Genomic DNA, 20280 nt, shown 5'->3' on the forward strand with positions numbered 1-20280 from the left:
GACTCTTGGAAAAACAAATAATGTTGTAATTGTCTGATCAGTTTCAGATACAATGTACAGTATTATGGTATTTCCCTCTCTGTCTGCCAATATGGTTGGTGCCATCTATTTGGCTCCATTTTAAAGTAATCACCTTTAGGGCCTGCACATCTGTAGATACTCCTGTTCGGTTACAGTTCCAAATTTGACCAGGAGGAAAATGATGCTTGCAATACAACTCCTGAAGATATTTTCAGGTTTTCTGATGAACAAACAGGCATTTTGCTTGATGAACCCTTTCACTCAGTTCCCAGCTTGACAGGCATTTGATCTTCAGTTGGCCATTGGTAGGTTAACTTTTGTATTGCATAGGGAATCAACCTGTGGTTCAGCAGTGATCATTTTTGTTCTTTCTCTCATTTGGGATTAAAAAAACAAGCTAAGTGCTCTCCTGAACACTGTCATTGTCATTACTGCTACCACTAGCACCACTCTGCTTGATATTTTGCATTTTTTCTTTGTACTGTTTCACAGCAGTCTCAAGGGTACTCTTCTTCAAATGAATTTTTCCTGCAGTTGCTTCCAAAGACAAATTCCCATATAAAAAGGAGGTCTAGACCACCTTTAAGGACCAAACTACTGAAATCATTTTGAAGGCGTTTAACTCTTTTAAAGCACAGAAACTGTCCATATTCGAGTTGTTTTGCTATGACAGCCCTCCTCAACTTGCAACCATAAGGGGCCACAGGACTTTGTTTGTGAAGAGTTACACAAACAACAATGAACAACAGCAACTGTACAAGAAAATCGAAATATATTTTCTTGATTATTATCGCTTCTAATCAGTAGTTGTACCAAACCTATCCTGCTCAAGTCATCCTCAGGGCTATACTGTGGTGTTTATCCTTCACATAGTATAGTGCAGACGGTTTGATATAATCTATTTTCCCTTCTTATTTTAGTTTTATATTTGTGTTTAAAGCTTTTTCCAATAGGCAATGTTCAGAAGTGCTCCAAAAAAACAACGTCCCCCCAGATCCCAAATCAAATTCCATAGTGAAAGATACCCATCCTGGCTGGTCAAGCACATTATCTGAAAGTTCTAATGATGGCTCCGATTCGGAGAATAGGACAATGATAACTGTAGGTCCTAATGCAACCATAAATGATGATAATGGGTTTCAAGAGGTCCTCTCTAGAAGCTCTAAAAAAAGGAAAAAATATCCCCAATTAAAAGCATTTCCCCTCTCCCTGCCCAAGATCCTCCCTCCAAAAACTTACGAATTTACCTTAAAATTACTCCCACTACCCCCTTTGAAATAAAATTGATCACTGCAATAAGAGTTGCAATTTTTAAATTGCTTAAATCAATGTTCTCTCTTAACATTAACCGTGATGGATCTCTGCTTATAGCTGTAGAAGATCAGAAATCAGCAGATACAATAATTAACCTTAAATCCCTTCTGAATATCCCAATTATTGCATCTAATTGGAACCCAAAACAATCACCAACAAAAATTGTAGTTTATAATGTTTCCCCAGAGATATCTACTCAGGAGTTAAAAGAAGGCCTCTCAGATAGGGCTGGAAACACAATCCCAGTTGAGGATGTTACCCAACTTGGAAAACCTAACTACTGGCCTAAAAACTAGTAGATCCTTCTTATTCACACTAAAGGATAAAATTGATATCCCAGAAAAATTACTCCTATTTGGGCAAATCAAACCACACAAGGAATACAAACCTAAGCCTATTCAGTGTCAGAAGTGTTTCAAACTGGGATACACGACAAACAAATGCAATGAAATTCTCCAAGAGTGTAGTAATTGTAAATCTTTCCATCCTAAAGAGCTGACAACTTGCAAAAACACCCAGCCTACATGCATCAATTGCAAAGGTCCACATGAATCTACAAATAAATCATTATGCCCTGCATACAAGAAAAGAGCTCTAACACTCCAAATATCAACAGAGAAGGCCATCCCATACCCCTTTGCAGCAATGGAAGCAAATGCTGCCCAACAATACCAAATAAAGCCTGTAATGAAACCAACCAAAACCCCCAAGTCAAATGCCCCAAATGCATCAAGCACCCCATATAAAACAACATCTTCTAAGCCCCCTAGCTCAAATCCCTATCAGAAGGAATCACCAAGCCAGCAAGCCTTGATTTCAGGTGAGATGAGGCCAGCCTGGCCCTCCCTCCCAAGAAGAAACAAACCAGAAACATTACCAGGAATCAATCTCTTAACCAACAAACAGGATGCACTACCAAAAATGCAATCCCCAAATATATGCTTATTCATTCTAAACTGTATTGCAGTTCAGGCCATGAACATACATCAACTACAGAAAACAAAAATTATTGCAGAATTGGCAAAGATCTACATCCCAGATGATATGCTCATTCAAGCAAAAAAAGATCTTGCTTTACTTTTAACAAAGCTGAACATTGATACACAGTCATATGAAGAATAAACCAACAACACAACATTTATCAATACTCCAATGGAATGTAAGATCACTCACAGAAAATAAGCTAAATGAACTAATATCATTTATGAATAATAATTCCATTAATATTGCTTGCCTCCAGGAAACTCATTTAACCCAAAATCAACAAATTAAGTCTCTGGGATACACTATCCTGAGAAAGGATAGATCTTCAGAGAGAAAAGGAGGTGGTGTAGCTTTATTAGTTAATAATAATATAAAATTTTGTGGCATCAATTTTCCAGATTTTGAAAATGATGTTGATGTAATTGGTATAAGTGTTTGGCTGAATAATTTAAAAACCTACATAATAAGCTTTTATAACCCTAATGGCCAAACTTCAGATGCCAAGGATTTCTTTAATTATATAAATAATTCTAATATGTTAAAAAACATCATTATTTGTGGTGATTTCAATGCCCACAGCCTTTTGTGGGGGAATAAACCAGCAAATAAAGCTGGTAAATTTATTGAGCATATGACTTCAAATAATAATGAGTTAGCTGTTGCTACCCCTCCAAACCTAACTACATATTTTAACCCCAAAAGTGCCAAATTCTCCACAATTGACCTACAAATTGTGTCTTTAAATTTTTTGAACAAAATTTACATAAATAAAATTGATAGTCTGTGTACAGACCACTTTGCTATAGTTTGCTCCCTAAATGAACCTGCTGAAACTTCATCTCATACCTCCAAATATATCAACACTAAAGCAAATTGGTCTATTTTCCAAAATAAGCTAAATGATGAAATTACAAGTTTCACCCAAAGTTCATGCATTTCTAACACAACAGTTGAGACACATGCTGAAGCCTTGACATCTTTACTAATAAATACAGCTAATCATGCTATCCCCAGGACAACACCTAAGAAAACATTCCCTAAACAAATTCCTAAAGCATGGTGGACAAATGAGTGCCTAAATAAATGGAAGATAAAAAAGGCAGCTAGGACAGAATTCATAAAAAAACCAACACCTACTACATATTTAAAAAAATTACAAGCAGAATCTAATCTAAAAAGGACTATAATAGATGCTAAATATAAATACTGGAATAATTTTGCAAATAATCTCTCCAGAGAAACGCATGAGCCAATTATACATAAAGTCATAAGCCACATATTTGGGAAAAAGACTTCTCCCAACCCACTCCTGTATGAGCTTATAAATAATAATACCCATTATGACAATGATATTGAAAAGGCTAACCTATTTGCAACTCTTTTTGTTAATAAGCTAACGTCAAACAATCAAAGCAATCTGTCCACAATTCCTATGAACCCTAGTTACCAACCACGCCCAGGATCCGAGTACATAACTAATCCATTTTCAATCCAGGAATTGAATAATGCAATACATCATATTAGGTCCAAAACTAGCAGCAGCTATGACAATATACACCCTACATGGATAAAGAATCTCACACCTTCATACAAACAAGAACTGCTAAATTGTTATAATCACGCTTGGGCATCCTCTAGGTTCCCCAATATATGGAAATGTTCGTCCCTCCTACCAATCCTAAAGAAAAATAAACCAAAAGATAACCCTGAGTCTTATAGGCCCATAATGATTACACCTGTGATGGGGAAAATAATGGAGAAAATGATTTATCACAGACTCCTCTGGTTTGTTGAGAAAAATAACATGATCCCACACACTCAAACTGGATTCAGGAAATACCACTCCTCAACAGATGCTTTCATTTTGCTAACAAATGCAATAAATGAATCTTTCTCAAAAAATAATATCCTAGTGGCAGCTTTCCTTGATTTTGAAGGAGCATATGACAATGTGAACCACCAAATCCTTTTAAATAAACTTGCAAACCTTGGAGTACCTCCTAAGCTAGTATCCTTTATTAAATCCTTCATAGAAGTGTGAAGTTTCATTGTTTGTGTTGGTCCAGCCTCTTCACCCCAAAAGACAATATCCAAAGGCCTACCTCAGGGAGCAGTCCTCAGTTGCCTCCTATTTGCCCTATATCTCTGGGACATGAACCTACCCCACACGAATCTACAATATGCTGATGATCTGGTGCTATGGTCATCTGGCAACACCTTTGAGATAGCACAGTCAAATCTGCAAAGGTCACTTTTCCAGTTTGAAAAATTCTCTCAACATTCAGATTTACCCATTGCACCCACCAAGTCAAAAATAATCCAATTTCACAGGAAACGAAACCATGTTAATGCAAAACTAACTCTAAATAAAACAACTATTCCAGAAGATAATAATATTAATTATCTAGGTCTCATGCTTGACCAAAAACTTAATTTCCACCTCCACATTTCAAAGACAATAAAAAAATGTTATAGAAAAGCAAATATACTAAAAAGACTTCTTTCCACACCCTGGGTTTGGAAGGAGAAAACTTTACTCCAATTTTATAAATCACATATAAGACCCCATATTCATTATGGGCTCAATGTATATGGTGCTTGTGCAAAAACCCAGATGCAAAAAATTGAAAGAACACACAATGATATAATACGTCTTATGTTTGGCCTTCTGAAACCCACAAGCACCAAGTTTCTGCTTATGGAGAGTGGATTAACAACAATAAGGGATAGACGTAGCTTTCTCTTGATAAAACATCTTACAAAAATCAAATAAAGTAGCTCTTACACATTACATAATTGGTCAAGAAATCCAGCCATGTTTAGAGGTATAGCAATTGAGTATACCAAAGCTCACAAGAAGTTCCCTGTACCAGCAAAGTCTATTACACCTACTTTCTCCCATTCCCCTCCATAGAATTGATCATTTCCTATAATAAATACTGAATTTTCAAAATGGAATAAAGATTTAACCCCCATTGCTTTTGTTCAGAAAAAATTTGCAGAACTTAATACAATGACCTATAAACATCACTTCCAAATGTTTGTTGATGGGTCAAAAATGAATGAGAAGGTTGCAAGTGGTGTTTTCCTTCCTCACCTGAAAATTGCAATGGGCGAGAGATTATTTAATAATTTATCTATAATGTCTGCTGAGTTAAATGCCATAATCATGGCATTAGAACACCTTAAGCAAAACCAATCTTTGATTGAAAAATTGAATAATATTATCATCTATTCCCACTCTTTATCAAGCCTTGAGTTGCTGGCCTCAGCTCCTCAATATAAGTTGGACATTGACACTTATCATTGTCTCAGTATTATTGATAATCTTGCTTCAAGTGGCATAAATACTTACTTTCAGTACATTCCTAGCCACTCTGGCATAAGTGGTAATCATCAGGTTGATGAAATAGCAAAAAATGCTATAAATATTGACCAGCCAAGTGGGAGACCAATCCCAATTAGAGATATATACCGATGGAGGCTATCAGATATTAATTTTAATAAGATTAATCCTATCCTTTCCCCCTTTCCCAATAAGTATCTTTCTAAAATTTATCATAGAATTCGTTCTGGAACAAATGGACTAAATTTCCTTGCATTCTCATATAAGATTTCTAATTCAAGTGGTTCAATTCACCTGTCCCCTCTTTGCAGGCATTTTAATATGAATAATTAAACAATTTACCATTGCCTATTTGAATGTAATATGCTGACGTCTGCACAACATACCTTGCTTTCTAAACTGTTAAAATACTTCAAACACCACAAAATCCCACTATCAGTCAAGAGCCTAGCCAACTATACCTGCACACAGAGCATAGAAATCGACATCTATCATCTTATATTTGAACTCCTAGAGTCGAAAGATCTGCTGAAAGATATCTGAATATATCTAATAAATATGAGGCAATCAAGCCAGTAGCTCTGTAGCCCACAGAGTGAAGCAGAAGGAAAAGGGCTAAATAGTTTTACTGAAAAGCCCGCCTGCTGTTAAATAGAAGAAGGAAGAAGAGTTATTTGTGCATCTTTGTATTTTTATTTTCCATTATACAGAGGACAAACAGCTGCCTTACCCCATGAAATCATCAATTTAAGGCGCTTGTATGCTTTGTCCTATTCTCATTTGCTGCAACTGCGAATTCCAAATATTTATGCTTATGAGTCATTTTTATTGACTTTTGATTATAGGTAAAAGAGTAATCTCTGGGTCTGTTGGGTTTTCTACTTTGGAAGAAAACAATCTCTTTCTTAAATGGGCTCAGCTTCAATTTATCTCATTATTTTATTTTTAATTATTGTATTTTTTCATTATTATATTATTTTTAAGCGTCAGTTAAATTCAAGAGGTTGGAGGTCCTCAGCTGATTTGGCCAAGAGGCAGTGTTGTCAACAAAGAATAAAAAGAAAATAGGAAATTCACTAGTGATACATTTTGGATCTCTCTTTTCAAGGAACTCAGCAAAATTATTATCACTTTGGAATGCTTTATTTTGGAACAAATTATCACTTTAGGTTTCCTACTTTGGTAAATTATTTTGGTATTTGGTAAATTTACAGAGATTACAATCTCTGTCTTAAATGCTTTCAGCTTCAACCTCTTTCATTCTATTTAAGCTTCAGTTACATTCAGGAGTCTGGGGGTCCTCAGCTGATGTGACCATTTCAGCAGTGTTGTCAACAAATCAGAAAATAGGATATTTGCTAGTGATATAACTTTGGTCTATCTCTGTTCAAGGGACTAAGCAAAATCATTATCACTTTGGAGCACTTTATTTTGAAACACATTATCACTTCAGGTTTCCTACTTTGAAAGATGACAATCTCTGTCTTAAATGCATCCAGCTTCAGCTTATTTCATTCTGTTTCAGCTTCAGTTAAATTCAGGAGTTTGGGGGTCCTCAGCTGATTTGACTACTGCAGCAGTGTTGTCAACAAACCAAAAAATATGATATTTGCTAGTGATACAACTTGGGTCTATCTCTTTCCAAGGAACTCGGCAAAATCATTAATTTACATAGTAAAAAGTTTTAGCACTTCCACGATGGACTCCTCTAAGGGTTCTGAATGGTCTAAATACACCTAATTTAGCAACAATAACAACAGATAAAGTTATCTCATTCATATATTGATAAAAAGTCTAGGTAGACCTATCTTAACAAGTTAACAAAACAAAATTGACGTATGAATACTACCAAATGCCGTTCAATGTCTAGGAAGGCCATATAAAGCTTACCTTTTCGTCTACAATATCTGCCTATGAGGTCCTGGAGTATATATACATGGTCTCTAGTTGAATACTCTGTTTGGTATCCTCCATGTGTCTCACTGATAATGTTTTTCTTTAACTAGCCACCACCCTAATCCAACATCTAGAACCTTATCCAAATATTTGCCAATTGTTGGCATCAGGCTAATATGACAGTAATTGCTAAGTGTCATATGATTACCCCTTTTAAATGATGGTATTATGACCAATGTATTCCATACTACTGGCCAACTACATGAAACCTGGACCACATTAAACAATGTTTGTATAATTGGCAAATACGGGGCCAATTAGTTTTTAAACATTGTTGACGAGATTCCATCGATCCCTGGAGAAGATCCTACTTGGTGGCTTTTGATGCTTTGTTTCAGGTTGCTCTCTGAGGTCTCCTGTATTAGCTGGTAAGACTGCTCAGGATTGGAAGTTAATTCACTAACCATTTCATTGGTTGGCTCACTGTGAACTGGTGAGTAGATAGGTTTTTGCCAGCTAAACCTCTATGATTCTCCAGGTTTTTAAATACGTTAGCCAAGAATTAACTTTCGGGATTGCTTTTGACTGGTCTATGTGTCGCTCGTAAATGCTTCCGAAATTCCTTTATACAGCCCCATCTACAAGCTTCAAAACACTTCTCTTGTTCTTTGATTTCACATAATGTTTTCTTCTTCTTCACTAAACCCTTTTGCTCTGAATTAAAATCAACTCGGTGGACTATGATGAAAAAGTCAAGAGCCATGGCTAATTGGAAAAAAGCAAAGACAGATAGTGAGAGGCAAAGCTGGCATAAGCCTTTTTCAGAATTCTATAAAAATGATGTCATTTCACTTTTGTTTATAGATAATCTATCATCCATCCATCCTAGGGCAGAACTAAGGTAGATATGCAAGGTAAAACCATAATTCAAATAGTCAATGAGTTCTATGAGCCATTTCAAGGCAATTGGAGACCCCAAATAAAAGGTTTTCAAATATTTATTGCTGACCATGTCCATAGGAACTTTTTTAAAAGGAGCGAGTATGGTACCTTAGCTTCTTTAAAAATTATTCTCAGGGCTCTTTTTTGAATAGATTCAATTTTTTCTGATTCATCACAGGAGATGCCATGATACCAAACTGGACAAGCATATTCAAGATGCGGGCGGGCAAAGGAAGTTAGATCCTTAAAGAATGGGAAGGGATGACGTTAAATTTATTCAAGAGCTTAAGGAGAGGCCTGGTCGCATTAGCCTATGGACAGTATCTTTAACAGGGATATCCCACTTTAAATTAGAGGAAATTGTAACCCCAAGTAATTTAAAGGAAGACACATAAGTACCTGGGGGGGGGAGGGGGTGCTACCGTTTCGACTAACCGTCACAAGCACTAAACGTCATAACATCTAAAACGAAAATTCTTCAGATCCACTAACCGTCATAACATCTAAAAAAAGTTTATATAATAGTAATAAGTATATAATAGTTTAGAAACAAATCTCGGCTATATATTAGCACATCCAGGGGGTGGGGTTAAAGTATAGCATATATTAAATACGTAACCTAGCCTAAACTAGGTACCTTTTCCCCCCTAATCCCCCAAAAAATAAGTTTAAGAATTTTAAATGTTATGACGGTTAGTGGTTCTGACGGATTTTTTTGTGGATGTTATGATGAATATTATAGACGAAATGACGCTAGTGCTCCTGACGGTTAGATGTTATGATGTCTTCCCCCTGGAGGGATAGGGTCGAGGAAAAGAAGTGAGGTTTTAAGGAAACAAATTGGCATTATCATAGATTTAGAGGGATTTACTCTCATGTTTAACTCCGCAGCGTCATCTGCAATGTCGCTGAGGAAACTGATAGATGAAACTCAGAGAGGAGAGAAAGTAACAAAATAAAAATAAAATCAAAAAGGGTGAAAAAACGAGGATTTTGTCAGCCAGTGGCGAAACCATGAATATGAAAATATAAGCAAATATTTCGACAAGGACCTCCGCCAAGTTGTCCTCAGTGCTAAACAAAAAAGAAAAAAAAACACGAAAAACTAGCCTTTCGAAGTTTACGTTACAAAGACAGAACAGACACTGAATAAAAACCAGGCATGAATCAATGAAAATGAATTTACCAAGATGATTGGGCAAGGATCTTTCGCCTTGCAATAGTTTTAGCTGGTCTACAATATCGGTTTTCATTAGATATGCAAATAGGTTCTTTTAAGTTACTTCGGGTGAAAATATTGATTGAGTCCTTCAAGATTAAACTGTTGTAAATTGGGCTTAATGAAATATCTCCAGTATCTCTATTTATTGCTAAATTATTTTTTTATCTCAATTACCTCTTTAAAAGTTTGTGGTACGCCATTTACAGTTGATATTAAGGTTGCCTCGTCAAAAAGAACTATATGGGTCGGATTTGCGGAAATATGGGCAGCCAATGTCGATTCAAAGTTGTCATTGTTATTTTTTAGTATCAGGGACTTATCTATTGAAATTTTGTAATCATTTAAATGTTCACCTAGTTGTTGATGGTTCCTTCCAATGTAAAATTTTCGACAAGAACACGGTATTTGTGGTCTAAGAATGTATTTGGAAACTGATAGGGTTGCTTACTAAATTCGGTTACAGGTTTCAACAACCATTTGGTCATTCACAAATTTCCATCTGTCAGGAAATTCCTTAACGAGGCAATTTATCATAACAGAAAAAAGGAGGGGACCTAGGAGAGTACCTTGGGGTACTCAATTGTGGACTGGAATAATGATTCTGATATTTGACTACCTGTGATCAATTTGATAAAAAGGAGGCAACCAATATAACTAGGAAAGAATCAATATTGAAATCAGTTACAAGTCTCTCGACTAAAATATTATGGTTAACAAGGTCAAATGCTTTTTGAAGGTCAATGGAAATTAGATTTAGCCAGCAATTAGATTTTTCGAGAATTTTTCCAATTGAGTCAATAAGAAAAACAAAGTAATGGGAAGTAGAAGTGGATGTGATGTTCTCAAATTGTCTCAGGTCAGGAAGAGGTTGGATTTTCTCCTTTAGCCAATCTGCAAGAAATCCTTTAATGTAGTTTAGAGAATATATGAGTGAGTGAAATAGGGCGAAAACCTTCAAAACCAGGTTTTCCATCTTTCTTTTTCAAGTGGGTTATCAAACCCTGTTTCCAAATTGGCGAATATTGGCCAGACTCAATAATCTCATTGAAACTAACAGACAAGGGCTTTGAGAGAAAGTCACTGAAAACACTAATAAAAGGAAACGGGATATCTAAAGGGCAAACACTGGTTTTTCGTAGTTTCCCAATTCTTCTTTCGATCTCAGACGGAGATATGGAGGAGAAAGCAGGTGGTAGAACATTAGTAGGTAAATGAAAAGACAATGCCGGAAGGTTCTGGATGATGGAAGCAAGGAACTTGTTAAGATTATTAGCAGTAACTTCTGGGGATTCAGGTAGGTTGAAGTCAAGCTGGTCTGGACTCATACCACACAACTTTTTTACCTCCGAATACCAATTTTTTGGTTTATTGGTAAACAATTTTTTGACCTTATTCTTGTTGTAGGATCGGGCATATTTACGTATTTCCTTTTTAATTGTTTTTCTTAGTTTATTAGCTTCATCCAGTTTACCATTTTTGAAAATATTCAATTTTTTCCTAATTAGCGCTTTTATGTATTGATTAATGAATGGTTTGTCACTGGAGCACTTTTTAAATCTTTTGTTCTGGGAAAAAAATTACAAATTTATCGTCTAGCTTTTTGTGAAATGTAGTGATTTTTACATCAAGATCGTGCAAATTATAAATATCAGACTAATCCTGAGTACTCAGCCACGTTCCAAAAGAAAGAAGGCCAGCATTTTGAAGGGGGCAGAGAGAGCCATAAGTTACTGAGAATGTATGCTTAAAATTAAAAGAGGGGGACAGGAGGAGGGAAAAATGAGAACTCCTATACAATGGAGGCAAAGCTGGGGGGACTGTAAAGATTGTTCAAATTAGTGAGAATGACATCTAGAGAGATATTTCTCCTGGTTGTTGGTATTTTAACTATTTGCTTAACTTTTAGAGAGAAGCAAATTGAATTCATCTTAAGTTCATTGGTGTCACCAACCGGAAAAAAGTTCGGCATTTGGGTACTTAGAGATAATAAACTTAGTACTGGTCTGAAGCTGTTGGAGAGATTTGGTTTTTGCATTAATATTTTGGTCTGGCGAGTAACAGAACACATCTAGCAAATATATTACTGAGACGGGGGAGTACTTTAGATCTAATACTTAGCCAAAGAATTTCATCGTACTCAGATAGATTAGGAACAGGAATAATTTTTTGGGAAAAGGTTGCATTTAGTAAAAAACATGACACCACCTTCTTTTTTTCGAAGTGGGTGATCTAAAGGTTGGAGCTTAATAAATTCTGAATAATTTGACAAACGAAGAGACCTTTGGTCATGAGACTGTACTTCTGTAACAGCTATAGCATCATTTTAATTCTGATAGCACCTTGAGTTCAGTAAGTTTGTGAAACTTAAGGATTTCGGCGTTAGTGATAAAAATTTTTGTAAATTTAAAGTGGCTGCGAGACGTGACTGTCGTTGAGTTTCAGTAATTCATGGGGTGGGTTCTTAATTTGGGCTGTGGGATGGTGCGGATAATTTTTGGGGCGGACTATTTATTACAGGATAATTTTCGCATGTAGGAACTCTCAAACCAGAATCACATTGGTAGGGTACCATGTTGTTCTTCGAACACTTTGACTTCTGGTTTTGTGTGCGTCTTTGGGACTAACTATCCTTTCTAGTCTTTTCTTTGCTTTCCTACGGGTAACCATTTGTGCGTTTGATCAGGCCAAGCCGTATTCTTGCTTGTGCGGGCTCCAACGTTCACAATTTGAGAATTTTTAATCTCCGGAACTTGGATGTTAATTTACTGAACCCGCGATTTGGGTGCAGCACTAGGTTTAGCGGCCGATATTTCCCCCGCGCAAATTTGTTCCATTTATATTTCTCTTTACTATACTAATTAAGCATTTCTTTCAGTATTTAATTTCTTTGTTTATACACTCTTTAACCTAAAACCGTGTTGGCTTTCTGAACCAGTAATATGGCAGGATTGACCCAATCTTTGGCTCAGTGGTGCCTACTTCTGTGATATTTCATATCTTTTTCTGGAATCTTTGTACAATTGATCTAATTTTTGCCGCTCGGAAATAACTTACTCCCCTCCAGATAAATGGCGGGGGCCTGATTTTTTTTTATCTTTAGTGTCTGTATGTCCCTATGAATTGTTACAGACAAAACAATAATGCGAAGGCTTTAACAGCATCTAGGTCATTCTTTGTGTAATCGTTGCTTATAGTTAAGGGCCCAAATGTTTCCTTGGCCGTTAGAGAGGTTTGAAAATTAGGTCACATGATCGGAAGCTTAGGAAGAATATAGAATTTTAGGGGCATATGGTGGAATATTTAAAAGAAATGTACTTCTCAAGTTTCCAGATGTTTGCTTATTTTATTGAAAAAAACCTGGTTCATTAAGTGAATCTTAGAAGGAATCCCCACTAGACTCGTACACAGGGTCCTCCAAAATCCGTTGACTTGTACGACTTTTGTGATAATTTTTGTGTAGTTTGCCTTTTTTACATGCAGTTGTGAGTGACCTGAATCCCCTGTCCGAATTAAATCTCTTGGCGCAGGCAACATAAGCTATTTTATAATTTTTAATGTACTTTAATTTTTCGAAAATATGCCTAGCCAAAATTTACAAGTATGATCCGATTGGATGAAGAATTTTGGGCATTTGATAGCCAAATCAAAGTTACACAACTGGTAGAAAACTACCTTGGTCCAAACTAGGTCTGAGACGCCTCTAAGTTGTCTAATGCAGTGACGTTAAGCCACAAAAATGTAGGGAGAGGGGACAGGAAGTATCTTTCAAAATCCAGGGTGGTTGGACAAACTTGTCGTTTTTTAGTTATTTCAATGGAAACACCAGAAAAGGCACTGTTAGTGAAAATACTCCCCGAAAAGGTATTTTTCAAAATGAAGGGGGGGGAGTGTATGAGGGGTCAAATGCCCCCTCCTCAATATTGACACCATTGGTCAAATTGGTCAAAGTGATTAACAAAATGTAAGCTCTATGACTTGTGGAGGCAATTGGCATTTAAACATATGAAACAATGAACCTTTTAGTTTACAACCGCTAATAGTAGAATAGCAAAGCGTAATATACACGATTTCCGGTGTTTGCCAAGTCTAATTGTTTCATTGCCTTTTTTTCACTTTTAAGTGATTGAGATGTAATAATGGTGTCAATTTCCTCTTCACTTAGAAAGTATGCAACCTCTATAATTCGGGTCTCGTTTTTTTTACTATTCAATATTTTAGTACGTGTCCTTTGTGGTTGTGAAATTATTATTTTCATTAGAAAAGTGAAAACATTCGCTTATTTTGTGGAATAGTTTCATCTCCTTCATGTACTGCCATGAATGCGTTTTGTATCAAAGTTTTAGAAGGGTTGGTCAGAAGTTTTTCCAGGAAAAAAATTTGATTGTAAAATAAGGCTAGGCCAAAATATTAAGTTTTGTGCCTTTCCTTGAGATCTTTCTTTGAAAGTGGTGGGGGGGGGCGGGGTTTTCTGATTATTCTTTTACCAACGAACTCTACGAAAATGCCCGATTTTCTCTAAACTTGAAGTAGTATTTTTATTCAATATTGTGAGTTGCTAATGTGCGTTATTTAGTTGGACGAATATATAGAGCTAGGTATCCGGTGCAAGACTCCGTGAAGTAATGTCGCCGCTGTAACAACTTAATTATCTTATTATCAAGTTTTGTTAAGATCTGATAAATCTTCTGGTAAATATGGACTACTAACAATGATAATTTAAGAATCTCAGAAATTTCCATCAAACTTGAGAGCCTATATAGGCTAATCCACTTGTTATTATTTTTCCGTCGTCTTGAAAGCCACATTTTCAGTTAATTTTACTTATGTTACAGAAATGAAATTACCCCCTTACAGAAGTGAAGTCAGGTACAAATGATCAAAACACACAACTATGAACATAATTGTTACTTTCTACAATGCTTGGTTTCGATTCAGCCTCTGTTTCTGGTAGGTATATTCCGTCAAATCAAACCTTGACTCTGAAAAGACATAGCGAGGACAACTGTTACTTCTGAATAAGTTTGATCTTTTTGGTTAGATAATTTAAAAAATGCATGTTTTTTCAACTGAAAGTAAGAAGCTACGTCAAAAATTAAAACGAACAGAAATTATTCAATATTAAGGGCGGCTCCCCCTCCTCAATCCCCCGCTCTTTATGCTAAAGTCTTAAAGTTCTTGGAAATGCTTTTCAGTCAAATTAAACAACCCTTGTGTTTCAAGAGTCGTTCTTAAAGAATTGTGACAAAAAGATAGGCTTTAGCGTAAAGAGCGAGGGATTGAGGAAAAGGCAGCCGCCCTCATATACGGAATAATTTATGTTCGTTTTAAGTTTTAGGGCTGGTCCTCATTTTCAATTGAATTGAATTCATTTCCTACTGTTTTTCAAATCATACCTGGAAATTTCCCCCCCCCCCAGTTAAATTCTGTCCGGAAACTTTCCTACCCATGTAAAGTTCTCCCTGTGGACCCCCCCCCCCCCCGAAAAATATCTATGTTTTCTAATAACAAATGTTAGATGTAAAAATTGACAAATTGTATAGCTTACAGCCCTTTCTCCAGGGGCTATGAAGGATCATGTTTATCCCCAGAGGCATAGTTATCGGACCTTTCAACTATGTTGAACCAAATGACTATTTCAAACGTTTGAGTGGGTGTCTTTTGGAAAAAGGGGCATAGGAGGGGGCTTGCTGCCATCCAGTCTTTTTTGTCGTTTAAAAAAGGCACTAGAGCTTTTGATTTCCGTTTGAGTGAGCCCTCTCCCGATCTTGCAGGACCGTTGCTAATGGACAAAAATAAAATAAACACACATCCGTGATTGTTCGTCTGGCAAAAGATACGAAATTTCACATTTGTACGGACAGGAGTTTGAAATTTCTATAGTATGGTTCTCTGATATGCTGAAACTGGTGGTGTGAATTTCATCGCTTGCCTGTTGGGGGGGGGGGGGGTTGGCTAATTTTCTCAGACTCGTAGCTTTTGATGGGTAACAATAAACTTAATGAATTTTATATATTTCGAATCAGCATAAAAACTAAATTCCCATGATATGTTAATTGTTATTAAAATCCCCTTTTTTAGTGTTTCGATTACTATTAGGCCGAGTCGCTCCTTACTTGCAGTTCGTTACCACAAACTGTTTGATACCATGATCTAAAGTGCAGAATATAGCGGACACCTAATTAAAAAAAAATCACAGGTTTTGTCCATTAAGGGGCAGTGGTTATTCAGGAGGGGCTATCCTCCTCAGATGTGGTACAAGTTACTTCTGTTTTTGTTTACTTGAGCTGATACAGGTGTCTCGAGCAAGATAAAGCAATAAAGCTATTTAAAATTGAGCTGCAGATAATCAGTATATATCTTCAGAACCAATTTGACTAAACCAATTGGTCCAAACATGAGAGGCCATCAGTGTATTTTACTGTGGTCTGAAACACTAGAAAAAATGAGTTTATGCCGTTTAAAAAAATAAATGCTCAGGGGGATATTTTAGGCTAACTTAAGGGGATTACCCCCCCCTTTCTCTAGTGTTCTATAACTTTAAGGTTTCTCAAATCAACACCACATTCACCAGATTAAAAACCAGCGAATTTTGAAAACATGGTATTCACCTGGGAGTTTTTTAAAGTGCGTCAAAAAACTGCTTATTCACATTCTTTTCAAACCTTGGAATTTTGGAACGGGGAACCAGTAGGAAAACTGTATTTTTGTGTTATTTTAAGAAAAACTATTACTTCTTTCACTCATTTTGAACCTAGTGAGCCAAATTGTAATCACACCCCTCGAAAAAAAAAAAAAAACAAATTACGCCCGGCTGCATGGCCAATGATGCTACACTTGTGACATTTGGTGAGTTGAGCTATGTTGAAATTTCATGCGTAATGTTCATGATTGACCAAGTATGATGAAGCTTCAAGGTGTATTTTTTTCTTTTAAGTTAGAAAAGATGGAATCTATAAATATCAGTTTCCCTATCTATGCCAAATGTTGCAAAAGATTCACAGACATAGTATTAGTAGACATAGTTGGGAAAGAAACTAGCATTGATCTAGGTTGTCCAAACCGATTTCTTATCAATTAAGTTTTTTGCTTCTATAGTATAAGTGTGATGTTACTAAAATCAAGGAAAAAAACGTGCCATTTATAAATCTTAGCTTAATTTAATCAAAATGTGTGACTATCTATAGTGCGGCTTAAGTATTTGTAAGACCTGATCGCACTGGCTCTTTTCCAGGTGGTCAAAAATCGTGTCTTGGTTTCGACCAGAGAATAATTTACTATCAGATGATTACACTTTTTCTTGTTTAATTCACAGAATTGCTTTTAAGTTGTGTAGCTTGAAGCCTGTTTTTCAAATAGTTTGCCGTTGGTACTTCATTACTTGCCAAATAAGTCTTGTCTAGTTTATTACCTGAAGGCTTTGTTTCTTATATCCTTGCTTTTGAGTCGTACTTCTTATGCTTTAAAAACCCGTCCTTCTGCACCCCTAAATTCCTGGATTGTTGCAAGCTGCAACGGGTACACCTGTAGTATGATTAAGGTTCAGTGTCAGTAAGCAAAGTTGTTCGCATGTCGCTTGGAAAAAAAAATGGTGATCATCAATTGGGATATTGTTTCCTCGTGACATGTCGATGGGATTCTTTGAATTTTTTGGAGCATCTTGAGTTCCGTTCGAAAGTTTCTAGTTTGAATCCAAGTGATAAGTTCTAGTGTTTAGTCTGTTTCTCTCGATGCAGTGTCGAAGCATTTGTGGAAGTATCCGTTTAGGCAAGTGAGTGCAGAATGACATGGTTTTACAGTTGTGCTGCTATTCGAAAAATAAAAACCGACGTAAAACGACGTATCAATTTGAAGTTTCTTATAAACACGACGCAGGAAACGTTCAAGATTATTTAGAGCCAATACCCAGTTCATCGTCCCCTTCTGGTCATGCTGTACCCGAGGATAGCAGCTGGGAAGTAGGGAGTGTACGTTTAAGGCATTCAAAGTCACTGGAAGATACTATCTCTAGGGTTAATCCGAAAACACCGTCTTTTTTGAAATATAAATACAGGAAATTACAAGAGATTGATAACGCTACTAGTGACATAGACGGTAAGTCAGTTTGTCAGATCCTGTGCCAGTTGGCATACTTATTATCGTTTTGCAGCTACATCAGTATTTATTTACTTCTGCTAATACGTTCAGGCAAGCAGTAAGTTAAGATTGCAAAAAAATTCTGTCAAGCTGAGCAATTTTATAAATTATGCAAAAACACAAAACTTAATGTTGAAAACCACATTTGTACGCAACATAAATTTTGAAGCTATTGCCTTATATATTTTTGCTAGTTATGTAGAAAGCGGTGAGTGTATTGAGAAAACAGATACGCATTACCCGGTACTTATATGAGACGCTGTATAAAGACAGGCATTACATAGACACAAGCCTCATTTCATAGGGTTTCTCACTCCGGGAACTAGCCTATATTTAAACTTTAGTTTTTTGGGGTTTAGGGGAGAATAAAAGGTTGGGTTAGGCTAGGTTACGTATTTATTATAGTCTATGATTTACCCCCCCCCCCCTAATGTGCAAATATATAGCCCCGTTTTGTTCATAAACTATTATATTTTCATCCTAATTTGTTTTATTTCATTATTAGTAACTAAACTTTACTTTTCGTGTACTTACCTCTTTCTACACAAGTACCTATTTTTTGCAAAGATGATACGGCATACAAATTGTTTGTTCCTGCTTTTCGTAAATAAAATGTAAACATTTTTTTTTCATACCTCATATACCCTCTACACTCAAGAAGTGAAGTTAGGTTAATCTTAATGAAAAATACCAAAACATGATGACAATATAATACTTAAGAAACAAAGGTACTTATGCATTAGCTGTACCCACGCGATATATTGTTCCAAAGGAAACTAGTCAAACGGGTATCTGTCAATAGAGAATTGGATCGCAAACCGTGATTTGTCATTGCGTTTACAGTATTTAAACTATTGGTTTTTGGCGTTTAAGGGAAAAAAAGATACCTAGGTTAGGTTACGTATTTAATATATACTATGCTTTACCCTCCCCCCACCCTAATGTGCACAGATGTAGCCCAGATTTGTTTCTAAATTATTTTATTTTCATCATATTTTGTTTTATTTCATTAGCATTAACGAAAATTTACTTCTGGTGTGGGTACTAGCTAATGCATAAGTACCTAAACAAATTTGGGTTATTTTTTTGAAAATTAGGGGGGGGGGGGTAAAGTACAGTGGGTATGCGTGCAAAATGTATTAGCTACAATTATTCTGTATACTCTGAAGTAAGAATTGTTTTCTAACTTCACGGTGTCCAAATACTTTACCTCCAAAATTTGCAAAATTATAGCCCGAATTATATAAGTCCAATGCTTTCTATCAACCGCCACTTTTTTCCTCTGAGCCTAAGCTAATTGTCTCTTAATACAGACAGATGAAACCGGTTTGTTCTCGAGTTTTACACAGCGTAATTCTTGAGTATGGTGGCTATAAGAGAAAGTACCTTTACATATTTTAATTTGTAAGGCGGTACACTGATGAAAAGCGAAGGGAAAGCACCATCTAAGCAAAGGCGCAACTAGCGTGGGTACCGCTCGGTGTAGACTCTAAAAGTGCGTCCTCATTTCTGAGTCTAACAAATAACCACCCCTCTCCCATGCCTTGGAACGGATTATTGGAGAAAATGATGGGTATAACATCAACACTGTTCGACTGTATAGATTTTTTGTGTGAATCTGATACGTACAAGAGAGTGGAACAATTATCTCCACAAATAATAAAACATAATAAATGATTAGGTTCGTATATACTACACGAGAAACACCCGAGAAGTGAAATTTGGTTAATGATATTGAAATAAAACAAAATATGATGAAAATATAATAATTTATTAGCAAATTTAGTTTGAGCAACAACCCCTTATCCTGGAAAAATGTTACTGCCCGTTCTTCCGTCCCGCTTGGCAAATCCCAACTCTTAAGTTGAACATCTATGGCGAGACACTATATTTTATTACTATGCATCGCAAACTAACCGGTTATTGTACTATCTGATCTTCGCGATCCAAATTCTCGTGTGTTTCTCGTATAATACATAAGTACCACAAAAATATGATGGAAACATAATACTTTACTAACAAAATTATGGAAACTAGCCTGACCTAACCTAACCAAATTTTTATTTTAATATCCATCGTCAGACACCATTCCCTATCAATATAGATCGCAAAACTAAATGAATTTCATACATGGTCAGAAAAAACAGTTCTACTTAGATGAACAACTTGAGTATTTTAGCTATAACACATAAGTACTAAAATTAATTAATACTTTGAACTTCAGGTTTTTGACGCGCTATGTGTGGGGCTACGATTTCGGAGGTCCTCTTAAAAAAGAACTAAAACATTCAGTTTTGAATCGAGAGAGTGCTTTTGTAGGTTTCAACAACTACCTATCCATAAGAAGTAGCCGGGGAAAGGCACAAGGAAGGTATATTGTTCATTACAAGGGCCATCCGTTTGGGGAGTGCGTTCAAAGGGC

General features: G+C 36.1%; 1 protein-coding gene across 6 annotated transcripts in view; it reads left to right on the plus strand.

The window, feature by feature from the left end:
• LOC148948453 (membrane-associated guanylate kinase, WW and PDZ domain-containing protein 1-like) overlaps positions 1-20280 on the plus strand; it is a 163814-nt gene that overhangs the window by 7237 nt on the left and 136297 nt on the right. The window contains exon 1 of one of the 6 annotated variants that reach the window (XM_089094378.1): positions 14558-14672. The exons of 3 other annotated variants lie outside the window; for them this stretch is intronic. In XM_089094378.1, the coding sequence (XP_088950504.1) occupies positions 14642-14672 (31 nt within the window). In that variant the 5' untranslated portion in view covers positions 14558-14641. Of the gene's footprint in view, positions 1-14557; positions 14673-17268; positions 17817-20280 lie in introns of those variants that run through there. 2 more of the 6 variants (XM_089094379.1, XM_089094376.1) reach the window with 2 other exon arrangements.

The sequence above is a fragment of the Artemia sp. Qi Xiang Cuo genome, chromosome 9, assembly GCF_049724085.1.
Source record: "Artemia sp. Qi Xiang Cuo chromosome 9, ASM4972408v1, whole genome shotgun sequence".
Taxonomy (NCBI): Eukaryota; Metazoa; Arthropoda; class Branchiopoda; order Anostraca; family Artemiidae; genus Artemia; species Artemia sp. Qi Xiang Cuo.